The 19731-nt window shown below is 32.8% G+C and overlaps 1 protein-coding gene across 1 annotated transcript in view; it reads right to left on the minus strand.

Annotated features, from left to right (window-relative positions):
- fs(1)M3 (female sterile (1) M3) overlaps window positions 1–19731 on the minus strand; it is a 289266-nt gene that overhangs the window by 92125 nt on the left and 177410 nt on the right. Inside the window, exons 15-19 of the mRNA XM_081762460.1 lie at window positions 17652–17912; window positions 13685–13787; window positions 10011–10175; window positions 9465–9646; window positions 5335–5524 (exon numbers count right to left, since the gene is read on the minus strand). Coding sequence (XP_081618586.1) covers window positions 5335–5524; window positions 9465–9646; window positions 10011–10175; window positions 13685–13787; window positions 17652–17912 — 901 coding nt within the window. The remainder of the gene's footprint in view (window positions 1–5334; window positions 5525–9464; window positions 9647–10010; window positions 10176–13684; window positions 13788–17651; window positions 17913–19731) is intronic.

Here is a 19731-nt window from a genome sequence, read left to right on the forward strand (position 1 = left end):
CATCCATTCTGACTCCAAAATCTCTATTAAACTTTTGAAATGAAATGAAAATGATATTGCTTTTTATTGACGTCCCAGGGTTTGTTCTTAGGAGATGGATAATTAATGAAAGGGAGTGATTATGAAACTAAATGTGTGTGCTCTCCTACAGGGAATCGAGCTCGAGAATATGTACATCACAGGCGCACGCGCTAACCACTAAAAACCAACAGGAAGAGTATAATATTATATATATATATATATATATATATATATATATATATATATATATATATATATATATATATATATATATATAATGTTCTATAGACCTTGGAAGTTAGTTGTAAACCTTGGGCCCCGCAAAATATTATTCACAATCGGGCCCCGCACTACCATGGGCGGAGTTATGGGGGGGTCTGGAGGGGCCAGGCCCCCCAAAAATCTAAGCTAAAACAACTTAAACTTTTTAGGTGCTTAATATCATTATTTAATCAACTGATCAACTTATACCTGTTACGTTAAAAAGTAATAACATCTTTATTTGCATTGCTTCCTAACCATTTTTCACGATTGTTACTGAAAAATATGATTCGTTCATTATCATAAATGGATTAAACACATCTTTGAGGCTACCCAATGTATAGGGATATTTTTGTTTGGTCGCTGCAGGGAAATGCAACATTACCGTTGGCAACACTGACTGTCAAACACAGAGACTGAGTATATCCCGCGCCGCCAACCCCGCCATTTTTGTCAGTTCAGTAGTTCAGTGTAAGCCGTCATCTCGTGAGTTTTAGACAGTGTGGTGTGTTGTGTGTGTATAAATAATGAGCAAAAAACTTAAGCCTGACATTCGTTCGTTTTTTAAACAAAGAGAACAAAAACCTATTGCAAATAATAGTATTTCAACTATGGATAACACTCCAGCAGTGCAAAGTGATGCTTGTAAACAGACTCCTAACCTGCAAACGCTGCCATCTCGTAATGAAGGAAGAAAGACTGAACTTGCGCCTTCGCTTGGAATTTCAGCAAATGACCTAGGTGATCTTTGTAGCGGACCAGCTCGTCCAATCTTGCAGCATTTTCCTTTGACAGACTTTCCAGGTAGTAGAAAGCGCAACTTTTCTGTTTTGTACTACAAAAAGCATGAATGGGTAGAATACAGTATTAAAAACGATGCAGTTTATTGGTTTGCCTGTAGGCAATTTCCCTCATGCAACAGAGAAGAGTTATTTGTTGAAAAGAATATGAAAAATTGGAAAAAGGCTGGTGAGAAATTAGATAAGCATGCCATTAGCATAGCACATTCTTTTTCTATGACAAAATGGGTTGAATACAGAAAACCATGTCAGTCCGAGCAAACATTATTGTCCGACAACCACAAAGAACTAGTACTAGAAAACAGAGACTATATGAAAAAGTTAATAGATATATTGCTATATCTGTTAAAGCAGGGTTTATCTCTAAGGGGTCATGATGAGCCTGATATGTCAGGCAACAAAGGAAATTTCTTGGAATTATGTGACACTTTTTTCTAAGTACGATGAAAATTTCAAAGAAAAATACAATAAGTATTTTAACATGACTAGCCCTGATATCCAAAACGAGTTGTTGTGCATCATAAAAACAGAAGTTTTAAGAGTGATTGTAGACGAAATAAATAGCTCTGGATTTTTTGCACTAATGGTAGATGAAGCAAAATCCCATAGAACTCAGCAGCTTTGCATTTGCGTCAGGTATTTAGTAGGACAAGAGATCAAAGAAAGAGTAATAGCCATTGAAGATGTGTCACTTTCAAGGACTGCTATTTCATTAGCTGATGTTATATTAAAAAAAATTAGGAGATATTGGATTAAGTGCGTTGATGGTTGGCCAGGCATATGATGGAGCGAGTGTAATGTCTGGAATAAACAGTGGTTTACAAGCTATCGTCAAAAAACAAAACCCCTACGCAATCTATGTCCACTGCTTGGCCCACAAAGTAAACCTAGTTCTAGTTGCAGCTTGCAAGGACAACGATTTAAGCTGCAATTTCTTTAACATTATGCAATGTCTGTACCAATACTTCAGCTATCCTGACACACGCTGAGTTTCATATAGTTCAGAGAGAGCTAAACATTACCAGCCTCATGAAATTCACAAACTAAGAGATACTCGATGGCCTTGCAGAGCCAATTCAGTTTTATCTGTAAAAAGAAACTACTCCGCAGTTATTGCTGCACTCACAGCTACAGCTTCTGACATAAGGAATCCCAAAAACCCTGAAGCAAAGGGTCTGCTTTCGTCTGTGACCTCACTGGATTTTATCGTATGTTTGTCAGTGTTTTCTCAGTGCTTGCCATTAATCAATGTACTTAGTCAAGCTCTACAAAAAGCTGACTCATCAATTGCAGAAAATTCAAATGTTGCTAGGGGTGTGATCGAAGAGCTAACTAACAATCAAAACCAAGTCTCATGGGACAAAAATGGCTAGACATAAAGGCTTTTGATAACGAGTTTGACCTAAGGATTTTTCAAAATAAAGTTGAGAGTGGTATAGCTACAGATAATAGCTCCAAGCCTAAACGACCTCGAGTGATATCGAAAACCCTAGATGATTTTGTAATTTGTAGTTCAGTAGGCCAGAGAGATAGAGATGATATGTATTCTGAAACCACTAATTTGGAGAAAAGGAATGAATTTGTCAAAAATAAGTACAAAAATGACTTTTATTACCCTTTGCTAGACATTTTAACAGAAGAGCTTAAAAGAAGGTTCAGCGGCGAAGCTTTGGAAATAGCTGATGCCAGCGAACGGTTTATCCGAGTAGATGAAGCTGGAGCAGAACTATTCATCAAAATGTTTTCTATACCTGAAGTTGATAGAAATATACTAAAGGCAGAAATGGTAGTTTTAGGAAGAGTTATGGAAAGTTCTGGTATAGATCTGCAAAGAAACCCGCTAAAAGAAATTGTTGCAAAATTAATGGAAGTTGTATTAACGACCGGCTCAGAGACATACACAAGTTTTGGCACCCTTTTGAAGATTACTCTCGTTTTGCCATCAAATAGTGCCACCTGTGAGAAAACCTTTTCAGCAATGAGGCGGATTCACAACTGGTTGCGGTGCACTATGGGCCAAGAAAGGATGAACAACTTAATGGTCCTATACTCAGAATCAGATGTTGTAAGAAAATTGGATCGAGAGAGTTTGGTTGATATCTACAGCTCAAAAAAGGAAAAAAGAAAGATAACCCTTATGTAAAAATAGGCCTAAACCCTCAAAGTATTGATCATTTACTCAATAATAAAAATGTGTTTCTCTCGAAGTTCTCAATGCAATATTTAGACCTATCATTTTCAATATCATGACTTAATGTTTTTGTTTATCGTTTAATACGTTTTAACTAATAAAGAAGTTAAATCCTTAACTTAATGCTTTTAACTTAATACTCGTTTAATACTTTTTTTTAACTATTAAAGATTTAAAATTAATGCAATTCTTTATTTATTTTACCCTTTTCCACTACATCTTTTACATATCATACCAACTATTAGCATGACAGTAAAGCCGTTGAAGTCATTAAATACCCTTTACCTAGACTCCTTGGATGGCCTCCGCAATATGCTATGGCAAACTCCGCCTATGCGCACTACCTAAGGCCGGCCCTGGCACTTATCTAAACTAAAACCTGATCATAAAACAAAGAATTAACTTTCAGTGACAATCGGATGGACGTTCTTTTCTTACATAATATCACTATATAATGAATTAATTTAAATTGTGTACTAGATTGATTGTATCAGCATATCCAATTTTGCTATTATGTGGTCACCTATCTGTAAAAAATCTACTTCCACTCAGAATCAAGACAGTACATAAAAAATACGTCAATAAAAGCCTATAAAGAACAATAAGGACAATTGTTTGTATCAATTTTATGGAAAAGAATGTTTGATTTTTGAAAGAAAACGGGGAGTCGACTTTTAAAAGTAAGGTTGTACAAAGCAATTTTTAACAACAAAAGGTTACCAGCAATCTATATGAAAGAAATCGTAAATTAAACAAGCACGTCTTTAGTCTGTTATATGGTCAAATTATAGTAAAGTACTAAAAGAGTAAGTGGGTGAAAGGAATAAACAAGAATATTAGGAATGATCCAAATAGTGGATCAAAAGATTGCGATCTTGGCCAGGAATTTTGGATATGATCCAAAAATGCATCAAAAGATTGCGAACTTGGCCAATAATTAGTTTTTGGATCAGGGATTACAAAATTTTTGAACGGCCCCTAAATCAAGTTTTCATACTTTTTTTTTATTTATTTTATTTATTTTTTTACGGAATAAGCACATCATACTGAATTAAGCGATAGTTTGGGTTTGACTACACTATATGTAGTTCTCGAGATATGAGGCGTACAAGAAAATTTTTGATTGAATGAAATATACTGGATTTTTTGAATCAGGGGCCACACAATTCTTGAACGACCCCTAAATCGAGTTTTCGTATTATTTTACGGAATAAGCACATCATACTAAGTAAGTTGTTAGTTTTGGCTTGATTACACTATACGTAGTTCACAAAATATAGAGTGTACAAGAAAATGTTTGATTGAATGAACTATATTGGATTTTTTTAACCAGGGGCCACAAAATTTTTAAACGGACCCTAAATAGAGCCTTCGTATTTCTTACGGAATAAGCACATCATACTGAGTAAATTGTTAGTTTTGGTTCGACTACACTATATGCAGTTCTCGAGATATAAGGCCTAGAAGAAAAAATTTTACCTGAAATATATTGGATCATTTGATCCAAAAATGAGAAAAGCTAAGAGAGAGGGAGAAATTCAACATGTAAGGGAAAAGAAAAGTAAATTAGGAAGGTAGGAAAGCAAAGAGGAAGTTATCAAAAATTACATATGGAAAATTTTCCTACTTGTGATACCTATTCTTAGCATATTCAATGAAGCTCTGAGTAATAACTTCGAAACAAATCTAGGAAATGAAACCTTTCTGTGAATGTAGTTAAGGATACACGCCTACAAAGTGATATAATAGTGGAAGATGTAGGAAGGCTTACAGAATGAATACAATGGGAGGAAACAGGAGAATCACAAGAAAACCCACGAAGCAATATATAGTTTACCACAAGCAAGTGGATTAGATTCCAACCAGAAACCATCTCACAAAATCCGGACATTCTACCACGGAGTCACAGTGTTCGCAAGGAGAAATCTGTGTAAGTTACTGATGCATTTCAATGAATCAATTTAACAGTTATTGATCATATCGAGTCTATATGGTTATCTCAAGTAAACTTCTTTAATGCGACCAATAAGTTAGTTTCATATCTTAAAAATCTAATAATACCTGCTGTCACAATGTCCATAGTAAAGTAACCAGTAATAGTTTGATCTTTTCTTTGTGAAAGTACTCTTTCTTCCATTTTGGATAGATCTATTCCATTAATAGATTTCGTGGTGATATGACCGTTTACACTTACGCCTTGCTCAAATATTTTTCGGCCTCTAATTTTGGCACCTTCTTGTTTATTCACAACCTGAAATATGGGATAGTTTTCAAACGTTCAATGTTAAAATTAAATTACATTTGTTTCATTAGTACTTAAAAAATCAAAATATTAATAAGAATACCATTATGTTATTTTCTATTTGTAATGAGGAGGATTTACCTTAGTATTAGCCTGTCTGAAAAATGGAAACAAGAAATACCAGTCATTATATTATTATTATTATTATTATTATTATATTATTATTATTATTATTATTATTATTATTATTTATTTATTTATTTATTTATTGTTCATTAATTTAAACGTGCAAGACAGTTTACCACTTTTATTGTATCATAACTATAATTCGTAAATATTTCTAAAGACTTATCCACATTATTGATAGTTATTTCAGCTTTCAAGCAATAATTTGCGTTTTCGAACAGTGGTTCATCTATCTTCATAATTTGAGTTTAAATTGGTTTCCTCGTGACTCGATGCAAGTTCAGGAATGTTCTAGAATAAATCTAATTACCTGCTTAAAATCCATAGGCCTAAAACTATTCACTGGCTACCTTACAATTTTGTTCCTCACATTATTTAAAAAAAAAAAAAAAAAAAAAAAAAAAAAAAAAGCGTCAACTTTTCAATTTGGACTAAATATACAACTGAGGAGCACAATTCCAAAAGAGCCTAAGTCAAAGAAGTAAGTTATTCAGGAGACTATTTTTTTGTATGTGTTTCCATCATTCTATTTTTGTGAAAGAAAAGTAATCTACATAAAAGAAAATTATAATTGCCTACTTTTCGTAAGATAATGGTGAAATTATCATCTATAGCAAGAGTTTTACAAGTGTTTTTAGGCATGAGTAAGAAAATAACTTCAGAGAATACTGTTGACTAAGGTCATTTTGGAAGGAATTTTGACATGAAACCCTGTTCAATATACGGAGATACTGAAATGGAACTTAATAGAACCAATATCTCAAAATTGGCAAAATTGACTTAAGCTCTTTTGGAAACCGCCCCTTTAATTGACTTAACACATTAAAACAAAAATAAAATTAAATCATTAGTTTAATATACCGTTTAAAGCCACGTAAGCGTAAGAAATGGAATATGAGTGCAAGTAGATATTTATATAACTGATGGTATGAAAATAGTGAGAGGAAATGAAGTAGCACTAAAAAAAGAAAAAGAAAAAAAACTTGTTACGCTATTTTGCTTATCAAACACACGTGTCCCGCACCAAAGGTGAGTGTCCTAACTAGAACCACTTTGTCTCAATCACAAGTAAATTGTGATCTAAGTTAGAACAATTAAGTGACAGACAAACTAAGGCCACTTTTACAGTTAATTATAGGAATCGAGTCATCCAAGAATTTGACGAGAGTTAAACAGAAAGACATTGTTCATATACCAAGGAAACATAGATAATAGTAGATCAACGCTCTCGCCTAGCTATCTGGAGGTTTAGAATTGAATACTAAGGTAAGCTGTTCTAACAGATTTTTTCAGTTTCCTTCACTCTTGCTGAAACGGTAATTTCAAATATAGGATTTGACCGTCTTATGTCCAAATTTCTTCATGTTTCATTGTTGATGGTAAATAAACCACATATGTGCTACGTCAAGTAAGTTTATTACAACAGACTTACTTTTAAACCATTAAAAATCAAATTATCAAGAAATATTTTAACTTATAAGCATGAAAATAGGAGTGAAAAGACTTCTGTAATCTTGAAAATCAAACAAATAAATGAATAAATATTTTAACGCGTTTACGGATTTCGTCACTTCTACACATCGAATAACTTTTTTGGATGTCTTCTCGTTTGCTGCATCATTTAACTATTATCAAATATTAAATACAAGACTTGTATAATATTACTCAGAGTCAAAGGGTGCATTTTCTTCTAGCTTAAGATAAAGATGATTTATTCGAGAATGAAAATTGAAAATTGCTATATTCTCAGAAAATGCGCTAATGATATTGTTCATATTTCGCTAATAAATCATTAATTAGCAATCATACAAAATTGCATAAATATATTTCGCTAAGATCAAGAAAGGGTAGTTTATTAGTGCAAGGCAGTTTTATTTGAATGATTTACTTAAAGAAGTTCTAATAATTTTGTTAATATTCTAAAAATAAATAAATATTGCATTATCAAATCTACAATATGTTGCAATTATTTTTTGCCAGAAACATCCAGGAAGATTTACTATTAGCAGAATTGTATTCAGAGAATTTAATTAGACTGTTACATTTCAGATTTCGTGAATATTTTGATATTGAAACTATAGTTAGGGAAAATGAAGTTCTTTCAAAAAAAAAAAAAAAAAATAAGAAAGGTTAGATAAATGGTGGTGCAAAGTTTTGACAGCGCAAAGTTTTTCGAAAACTTATTTGACAATTTTGTGTGTATGTCATAAATATTCCATTAATAACCTTACTACGTGGCGCGTTTTACTCTTACAATATCGATCTACTGATATCATAATTAGTTGAAGTAAAGCAAGAATGCCCAGTGACCAGTTTTATTTAAACCGAAAAATGTGTATAGCTAAAGAAATGCTTGAATATAAAATGATTTGAGACTTGAAAATGAGGCGTGTTAACGATAGGTAGATATGTTAATATAAATATTTATAAATATTCTACAGGGTTTCTGAAGTTGACTATGACTGAAATCTTGTTACAATTGTTAGTTAACAATTTAAAACAAGACATTAATTACACATATTCAATAAGGGTATAAAAGATAAACAGATATATTTATCTTCGTTAAGTACCTTTATATTATCATTAAAAAGGTCGTGCCCATTTGAAAGATAGAAAAGCAAATATAAAAATGAATTACTATGACTAATCAATACGAGGCACAAATTTCCATTTAAGTGTAATTATTATGTTTATTATTTACTTACTGAACACTTATCTAACTAACCAACCGACTCTATGGCCTACATAATCCGCAGGTTCAATGTTATAGTCACAAAAGTTCTTTCACTTCTTTCCTTAGCTATCTCGATTTAGCTTCTTTGTATTCCTGTTTCTGAGAGATCAATATTGTCTTCTTATCTGCACCTAGGTCTTCATGATTGTCTTTTTCCGAAATTTTTCCAGTTCAAATTTTGAAAGAGTTCCCACTTCCTTCCATTCTTGCTACATAACATGCAAACTTAAGATTCTAAGAGCTAATAACCTTAACATTATTAGGCAAACTGTATAAACTATGCAGTTCTTCGTTATGAAATTTCTATCATTCCCCATTTCCATAGATCTTGAGTACGAATATTTGCCCTAGGATTTTATTTCCAAATAATTTCAGTCCGCGTTCTTCTCTCAAAGTAAGCGTCCATGTTTTGCAATTATACAGCACAACAGTCGTAATTATTATATTTCAAGATTCGAAAGAATTTGCGAAGACGAAATGAATTTGGACTGAATAATAACACACTCTCTTCTTTCAGCCGACACTTAATTTCGTCATGGATATAGTTTTGGACTGTTAGTATTGATCCTAGATACTTGAAAATATCCACTTTGTCGAAAAGGTTACTCGATATGTTAACGCATCCATAATTTACAATATTATGGTCATGGTTATTTCCTGCAAATTTCCATGTACTTAGTTACCTCTGTATTTACTTATAAATCCATGCCCCAGCAGGCGTTTAATAAAACCTCTACATTTCTTCCTATTATCCTCATACATTATCCATTCCTCTTAAAAGTTTTCCAGTTGCAACTATATGTCAACATGTTGAGACAAACTTTAATATATTCTTCCAAAGGTCTAAAAATAATACTTCTTTGCATTCTGTAATCGTAATTATGCCTTAAAAGAAGGAAATAGTTTCTGGAAAAGAGGTGGCTGTTCGGTACATATAAGAAGACAGTTTTAATTGCTAACAAAACTCCTACAAGACTCAAATCAAATGAGCACACACAAAAAATTATCGGACAAAATATAAGTACAAACCTTTGGGAAGTACGAATCCACATGAATTTCGTTTATGAAGTCTACATCAAGATCTTTATAGAAAGTAACATTGCCCGTTACTATCAGTTTATCGAGAACAGCGTCTGAGTTTTTCATTAAAATATCGGAGAGTAGCGTATTAATATCAATTCCATTGATGAAACTTACGTTTAAAGCAGAAGCTGAAAAGTAATAATTAACAATGTGAATACAAAATGTATTTTGATCGCTAAATAAGGACTACGTTATGATTCTTTAAATAATTAGGGTAAGATTTCATATTCCTGATGGCAAAAGTTGAAGCACTTCATGTCAGACAGACAATATTAACAGAAAGACTAATAAATCAGAATTACTTAGTAGATATAAAATCTCAGTTTTCTAATATCCAAATGGACTTAAAACAGAACAAAAAGTAACTTTCAAATATTCTTTTGTTAATGAATATGCTTAAAAGTATTATTTTTTATATATTAATAGATGTAGTGACTGCACTAATGAAAATATACATTTTTCTAAACTAAATATTTGTAACAGAATTACTACCTTTCACATAATTCAAATTGATGTACTGTAAATCAACTGCTTCGTTCATTAGCACAGCTGAAGATTCGGCTCCCATTAAATTTACGTTGTTAATACAATTTGAATGAACTCCATTCATTGCTATCACATCACTTTCAATTATCAGTTCTGAAAATATCTTTCTTCCTGAAAAACGTCAAAAGCTGGTCATATAATTACCTCAAAAGAAACAGTCATATTGCGCGTTCGTTACTCCTCAAATTAGTTTAGTTCGAACAAAACTAGAGCTCTTAATTAAAAATGTAAATCAACGTATTAAGTATTTTCAACGCTATTAACTTTCAGATGAAACTTATCAATACCCTGAGCTTGAGGATATATATTTCAATTAAAGATCTTAGCTTACAGAATATGTAATCTACGGAATCATTATGAAGATTTAATAAAGTCCCTGAAATATCTTTAAAAATATTAGAACCTAATGTATTTTATTTGATGTAATAATTATTCTATAAACCATATTAAATGTACGCTCGTACAAATATAGAACCCCTAAATATATAAAAAAAAGATACAAATAATACTCAGCACAAATCAATATTTCCGTTTCAATAATTCAACAAAGATACAATTTTAAAGAAACTAATAAAATATTTCATTACATCCATTTGCTGTGGAAATGAGAACACAAATTAATGAATTGAAAAGTTGTGAGCAATAGTTGAGAACACAACTGTATATTTCAGAACATGAAGGAAAGTAGTTTCAATTTGCACATAAAACACAAGACTGGTTATTTGAAACATTATATAAGTTTCTTAAAAACTGCCTAGTCAAAATAATGTGTATGACAAGGAAAGAACCTAATAGAAAACATTTAATGTATTTCTCAAATTTGTGGGTTACTATGTTATTTCTCTTAACTATCTACGAGAATAGACATATTGATGGTACTTAGTTTAAGGTCTTGCAGTTCTGTTCTGGAGGTTAATAGACTGGAAAAAAAATAAATAAAAATAAAGAAAATTAAAAGCCAGTGATACAGTTACGTAGGACTGACGTAAGATATACACACAAAAAACTAAGGGAAATAAGAACTAACACATTACAGAATCTACATACGACTATCGAACGCAAAGTTGTGCTCCTAAAACGTATAAAGTTTTCCTTTGTAATAACTAATAATCCTTTACAATAACATTTCTAGAAAAATAGACATATTTCAGTACATATGTTGCAATACGACATAATTTGAAAATTTGCTCGAAAGTAATTGACAAATTGTATCTTAAAAGTATTTGTACGTCCGATAGAATTTGATGAAAATTGTCATGCAGACTAATGTAGTCGTGCATACTAATGTCATTCAGTAATGTAATACCAACAAATAATGTATTACAAATACAATTTCAACGCAATATTACTGGTTTAATTTTCATATATTGACGAAACGAAGTAAAGAAGAGAAAGGAAGATGAGCTAGTTGATTGTAGTTCCTACAAAAAGTTCAGTAGAGGGTAAAGTCAAAGTAAAAGGGAGTGAAACAGAAAACTGTCTTGTGATGCAGTTAAAGAAGAAAAAAAGTAAAATTCATTTATAAGAACTTGAAAATATAATATAGATAATTAAATTAAATCTAACACAACATAATAATTTCCTGCAGCCAAAGGACACAAATTCAAGTGAATCATTACGAAATAAGTTCGTTTAGTGAGAAGTTAGAGGAAGACAGAACTCAGGAAACCTACGAGTACGATATTGGACAACACAAGCTCTTACGACTGAAGATTGAATCTGTTGCACCATAGTGTAATCCACTACTCAAATTCTATGCTCAAGGAAAATTAATAGTTACTCCATTTATTTTTACTCTTTTCTTCCGGGTCGGAAAGATAATAACACTAATTTGAATTTTTCTAGTAACCTAGCCTTTTTGAAAAATAAAACAATAGTAATTAAGATTATCTTTCAATTGAGAATATATGTTTAATTTTAAACACTCACATTAACTTAAACACAAACTATTTGCTGAGCAAAACAATATATTCACATAAACTACATACGTGTTACAGTTTCGCCAACTAACATTTTGGCTTCATCAGACACTATCTGACACAGATAGATAGTGTCTGATGAAGCCAAAATGTTAGTTGGCGAAACTGTAACACGTATGTAGTTTTTTATGTGAATATATTGTTTTGCTCAGCAAATAGTTTGTTTGTGTTTAAGTATATACTCACATTAAGGTGTTACCTACCTTCCGATGAACAGAATGTAAAGAAAATAAAAAATCTGAAAGACCTTCTCTTACACCAAACTAAACAAAAAGTGCTACGAATGGTACCTCGTTTAAGAGCATGTGTTGCGAAGAACTATGTGAGTTGAAAAGTCTTCTTGACAAAAGTTTCTGTTCAAGCCTTCTTCAAAAAATGATCGTTATGCTACTGTTTCCCTGGTTTACACAGTTGGTAATGTATCATCCATTGAGCACATATTGGATGTGGTTATTCGGCACCTTGTTATTACAGTTCTTCAACGGTATCTTAAGAAGTCGCACACAAGTAACATGGTAGCCATTCCTCAAGAACATCTAATGCAATTTTAGTGATAGTAAGGGATTAAGATGGGTGCGTTATAGTACAAAGGTGTTTCTGAACAGGTCAGCGTGTAAAATTCAGGAATGAGTATATCACGGAAATCAATATTATGTAGAAAACACACAAACACGGTGACAAAAGCACAAGAGTAAAATTAGTAACACAGTGCAGCATCAATTACCTTTGGCTGGAGCTACGCGGCAAGGATAAAGAGGTACCCAAATTAATATGAAAGATAAAGAAAAGTAAAATACATGTCGAAATTGTCACGAACTGCAAACAAAAAGTATTTAGTAAGAACAGATAGGACCAACAAAAGAGTGCGGAAAATAAGTGTAAACACTAGAACAGTCAGAATGTGGCTAGGACAGAGGTGGTGAAGAAACAAAGAGTTTGGAAGATCACTCGATGGTTCAAACGCTATTTGATTAGATGTCACGACGTACAAAATACCTGATTGCAGCACGTGGATGCTTCACGTCGTACCAAGCTTAGATGTGTTGTGCAGTTCTGAAATTCATTATTTTTGTATAGTTATGTAACCAATCTAAGGTATAAATTTCTTTCATTTACGCGTTTTCTTGGTGTTGCTATTTTTCGTAAACAAGAACGTATATTAATATAGTTACTTTTCATCAAAAGTTTCAGTGAATGAGTTTTCTCGCATAATAATAATAATAATAATAATAATAATAATAATAATAATAATAATAATAATAATAATAATAATAATAATAATAATAATAATAAGAAATCTAAGATATGTGAGACTGAAATTTCTTGCGCAACATCTTATTGAAATTTAAAATAGAGTGAATTCTACAAAATTTGATATCTTTTGGTTTATAAAACTTAGAAAGTTTTGACGACGAAAGTAGCATATTTCTAACTCAAACAATATATTTATTAGTACGTATTTGTAATTAAAACAACTTTGTCCCCTTTGAGGTAAGAAATCGCCTCAAGTGTTTGACCTATATTTACATCTTGTGTATTTGTAGAAAAAAAACTGAATAGAAATGCAAACTCTGAATCCTTTTTTTTATTTTATTTATTTATTTATTTATTTATTTATTTACAGAAAATTTAACTAATTACCTTTTATTTCTTGGTTCTTCCGTAAAAGAACTAATTCGTCAGTAAACACGTCATTGAGAAAGTCAACTTCTAAGTTACCAACAGTTAATCCACCATTGAACATCTGTAAAATATACATAATTGATCATAAATAATTTTACTCAGCCTTTTTTACTATATCAAAATTAATATCGTACGATAAGAGCGAATTATGAATAACTGAATAAATAGTCATCTGGTGCGTTCACAAAAATGTGTGCGTATTGCATTATGAATCTTTTTTATACACGTCATGAAAATAAGCAAGTGTTCGAAATGCTGACCATGAACTTGCAATCACGTCAACTTACTCTTGTTAAAAGTAGACTATATTTTTAAAATATCGCTCAGCGCGTTATCAGTGAAAACATTTTAAAAGTCTGAACAGGGACCAATATCCCATTCGTCTTTGCTCTCCAATAGTGTGAAATGGAAAATGTAGTCATAGTTCTAAAACTTTGCTCCATTTTCATTTAATAGCTCTCGTCATACATAAATACAGTACAATATTTTAAAGATGAGACTGGCGAGGAGTTAAAGAAAGATTAAAACGTACTGAGCTTTTCGAACAAATTCTTTAATAAATTACAGTTTAGAAGACTTTTATAAAATTCAGATAACCAGGATATTTTAAACATGTTTGATGTATATCAAACCAAATGGAATCTCTGATACTATCATAAAGACAGATTATGTTGGACTTCTATTTCATTAGTAGTTTGTCAACCAAAATCTATAATAAAATAGAGCTCTCAGTATACATAAGGGTCGACCATTGATTTTGATACGCTTTTTTAATATTTAAACTATGAAACAAAAAACGCTGAAATTTTGTACCACACAAATATTGGCTGAAAGATACTGTTTGGCGTACTGAGATATTACAAGGTTAACAATGTTAACAGCCAACATGATGACGCATTTTTTCAAGTGGCACTACGTCAGTTCATTGCATATTTCAAATTTACATATACTAGGAAAATATACAATACCAAACTTGTTATGCAGTGTTGCAAAGTCAGGATGATACGGTATCACAAATAAAAAAACAATCTAATTCTGGAGGGTTCTACAACAATAATAATGCAAATGAGACGGAATGGGTAATACACATTCAAAGCACCTTAAAGTCGAATACTACGCTCATCATACGATGTATTGAGAAAGAGCATAAATAAAGTTATAAGGAATTGAAAATTTGAGTTTTTTTAAAGGATTTTATTTTGAAAAGTGTTTAGATGAGTACCATATCAAATTACGCATTTGGTTTCCAATAGACAAAGATTATTATGTCGTTTACAGCAGTTTGATATATTTAACTATTCGGAGAAATTTGGTGTATCAAACCATTCGAGCAATTGGATATATCAAACCATTCGAGCAATTGGATATATCAAACCATTCGGAAGGTACGAAAAAAAAATAGTAAAACTTGATATATTGCTTAAAATGTCGTATTTGTGAGAACTTGAAATATTTCTTTTTATTTACTTTGCTTCTATAACGTTACAATACTTTTTGGTAGGTGTAACTACAATAAGTTCCCGGAATTACATAATTTTAAGCAGTGTTTTAAAACTAACAACTTTTACCATATCTCCACAACGGTTTGACATACCAAATTCCTATAAACTCCATTGCGATCTTCACATCTATTGAAAACTAACTATACCTTGGATGAGATACTAATCTAAGCAGTTTTTCGAAATAAAGGTTTCTGAAAAAAGAACATTCCCAATTTCCTGTAACTTTGTTCGCATTCATTCAAAATCTGAAATCTGTCAGTCATATCATGATCACATTATATTATATATATATATATATATATATATATATATATATATATATATATATATATATATATATATACAGTCTAATCTTCTATTAAAGATACCAAAATTTCGAAATCCCGACATTGTTGTAAATTATGAATGTTTAAATTTAGTAAATTCATGTAAATATTTTAAGGCTGGCTTTAATACAAAATACCAACTGCCTGAATTAAATAAATGAAGTCAGAATTATCATTCTACTTATAGATTTCTGTAATTCCTGAATACTATTTGTACTTTCCAGCTTTCGACTACTCCTTAGAGTCTTGGTCACACAGGATAAAAACAGGAAGAATAGAAGCATCAAGGAATAAAATGGAACGGACTTACGAAAGTAAGAACGTTGTTGGGAAACATTTTATCAAGTACAACGATTAAATGTCAAATAGTGGTGAAGCAAGTTGCAATATGGAGAGGTCAATTTATGCGCTCTTTTGTTCTTTAGCGAAAAATTGCCAGCTCGTGTTATTCTTTTCGTTGTTATGCTAATGCTGTGATAATTTTGTAATTACCGCTTCCCATTTATTACTGAACTATCCCTTTTCCATTTTTTTAATGAACAAATAAATTTTCAAGTATGAGTCTCTCTACTTCATTCTTGGCCCCCAATAAAGTTTCTGAATCTTCTATCTTGTGTTTCATTTAGATATTTCAACAATCCTGCTATCGAGCTTTCCGCTTCTGAATCCCTACTATGTTCCTTGACACAGACTTCTAGATTTCTTTTGGTTTTACCTATGTAACTTTCATGGCAACTCCATTTTAGTTCATAAATACCCGATTTTTCTTTGGGAACCGCGTAATAACTTAAATTGGGTAGTATTCTTTTATAAGGTTTTGGGGGTTTTCAAACATGTATGAAAGCGTATTGCGTATAGATTCTATTCAATGCAGTAACTAAATTGAATAAGAATAGGAACAAAATTTCGAGAGATTGAAAACCTTACTTTTTCCAAAAGCCTGTATTTCGAAAAACTGCTTAGGTAAGTACCTCATCCAATCACATAGATAGCTTTCAATGGATATAAAATTCGTAATGTCGTTTAAAGCAATTTCATATTTCAAACAGATCTGGAGATGTAGTGAACACTGATGAAGTTTGCAAGAGCAAGACTGCATAGAATTATGTAATCCCGAGAGCTCGTAAGTATACCTGCCAAAACTATTCTTGTGATGTTACAGAACCAAAGAAAAGCAACAACCATTTTAAGAAGTTAGCACAAATATGCCATTTTAACCAACATATTTACCATTCTTTTCATATCTCCGGAACGGATTAAGATATCGAACTGTTGTAAACGCCATTATGATCTGTCTCTCTTTCCAAAATAATTTACGTAATTCGCTGTGATATTCATCTAACACTTTTTGAAATAAAGTCATCTGAAAGAAGTAAAATTTTAATTTCCTTGTAAATTTATTTCTACGTTTTCGAAACACGTAAGATGACGCAGGATTTGACACTATGGTACTTTTGGATGTGCGTTACCCCATCCGTGTCCACTGCGTAATTAGTGTTGTAGAATCGTCGAAAGTCAGTCCGTTTTTCTCCATATTTCTGATAATCTAGCGTCCTTGGTATGCAACACTGCATAAAAATGTTCTATTGAAAGTTTTTTTTTCCTTTTAATATGTAGATTTGAAATATGTAATAGCTTAATCTAGTGCCATCTAAAAGAATATGACTTTATATTGGGTCACCAACACTGATAATATGGTTGTATTGGAGTGTTCTCAAATAATGTCCCCTTGTTGATATATGCATGTTACAAAATTTCAAAGTTCTATATCTATTATATTACACCATGATGTTAGATTATTTCTGGTACATGCTATGCCGGAGATTTAAAACTTCAACTAAAAGCTATGTTATTAATTATCAATTACTTTATAACAGCTACTATGGAGTAATAAGATCGAAGATTCAGTTGGAAATGCTTTCAAAATCCGTTGAAAGAGATTCTCCTGAGCATTCTCGAGTTAATATAAACGGTTTCTTCTAGATTTAAAAATAATCAAAATAATCAAGTATCTTTTAAAAGTAATTGTATGCTTGGTGACAATCTCTGAATAACTAACATATATAATTTTACAAACTGAAGATACTTAGTACTTACTTTCTTTCCAGTTACAACATAATCTCCTGTTTTAAGTATTGATGACCGTTGAAGTAGTTCCAAGTCTATTCCCGATAAAGTTACATTTGGTTCCAATGAAACATGACTAGCTACAACATTTTCCAGCATGACGTTCACACCTAACTCTTCAGTATTATTCATATTCACATAATTTTCAATTGGAACTCCGTTTATGTGATCAACAAATAAACAGCCTTCTATTGTGATTGGTCTAGCTATCTCTACAGCTACAGGAATCACCTGCAAGTAACATTTGTAGGAATATTAGCACACAATTCTAAGATATTTTGATTTACAGAACCATTATATTTATACCCAAAGAAAGGAATTCCAATAAACACTCACAAATAGCGTAATTAAAGTAACATTTTCAATTATTTGTACACCATTTTCATAGTGTTGGGAAAAAGGGAAATAATTAATACTAGGAATAAACCTCGTTATAATGGTCTAATGAAGAAGAAACCTTATTTTAGCTTAATCGCTAGGATGAATCAATATGTGACTTAGCTCCGCAAGGTCACCAGAACGCTTTACTAAGTGTTCATGCATTTTATTTTTTTAAGCAATTCCTTGAAATCATGTATCACTGAGTTTTCTTTCTTACGTTACCTTTAGGTTATAAAGAGCGAAGTCTAACAATGGTGTGGACCACAGGCCATAGGATTTAATGAGTACAGTGCAGTTGGAGGTTCCACAGAGCATCGTACAAGACCACATTGGCTACCGTAGTATCTTGCCTCCATGAAACTGAATTACAGGACTGTCACTGGTCCTACACTATGTGATCAAAAGTATCCGGACACCTGGCTGGAAGTGACTTACAAGTTCGTGGCACCCTCCATCGGTACTGCTGAAATTCAATATGGTGTTGGCCCACCCTTAGCCTTGAAGACAGCTTCCACTCTCGCAGGCATACTTTCAATCAGGCGCTGGAAGGTTTCTTGGGGAATGGCAGCCCATTCTTCACGGAGTGCTGGACTGAGGAGAGGTATCGATGTAGATCGGTAAGGCCTGGCACGAAGTCTGCGTTCCAAAACATCCCAAGGGTGTTCTATAGGATTCAAATCAGGACTCTGTGCAGACCAGTCCATTACAGGGATGTTATGGTCGTGTAACCACTCCGCCACAGGCCGTGCAGTATGAACAGGTGATCGATCGTGTTGAAAGATGCAATCGTCATCCCCGAATTGCTCTTCAACAGTGGGAAGCAAGAAGGTGCTTAAAACATCAATGTAGGCCTACGCTGTGAGAGTGCCACGCTAAACAACAAGCGGTGCAAGCCCCCTCCAAGAAAAACACGACTACACCATAACACCATCACCTCCGAATTTTACTGTTGGCACTACACACGCTGACAGATGACGTTCACCGGGCATTCGCCATACCCACACCCTGCCATCGGATCGTCACATTGTGTACCGTGATTCGTCACTCCACACAACGTTTTTCCACTGTTCAATCGTCCAATGTTTAGCTCCTTACACCAAGCGAGGCGTCGTTTGGCATGTACCTGCGTGATGTGTGGCTTATGAGCAGCCACTCGACCATCAAATCCAAGTTTTCTCAAGTCACGCCTAACTGTCATAGTACTTGGAGTGGATCCTAATGCAGTTTAGAATTCCTGTGTGATGGTCTGGATAGATGTCTGCCTATTACACTTTATGACCCTCTTCAACTGTCGGCGGTCTCTGTCAGTCAACAGATGAGGTTGGCCTGTACGCTTTTGTGCTGTACGTGTCCCTTCACGTTTCCACTTCACTATCACATCAGACACAGTGGACCTAGGGATGTTTAGGAGTGTGGAAATCTCGCGTACAGACTTCTGACACAAGTGACACCCAATCACCTGACCACGTTTCCGCGGAGCGCCCCATTCTGCTTTCTCATGATGTCGCTGATAATGAGTACCTGGCAGTAGGTGGCAGCACAATGCACCTTATATGAAAAACTAATATTTTGGAGGTGTACGGATACTTTTGATCACAGTGTATATCAGCTGCTTCTTCACGTTGGCGAGGATAACTCCACAAAAAGTGTAATTCATCAAGTTGAGACT

This window comes from Thermobia domestica, chromosome 6, assembly GCF_964235325.1.
Source record: "Thermobia domestica chromosome 6, izTheDome1.hap1.1, whole genome shotgun sequence".
Classification (NCBI taxonomy): domain Eukaryota; kingdom Metazoa; phylum Arthropoda; class Insecta; order Zygentoma; family Lepismatidae; genus Thermobia; species Thermobia domestica.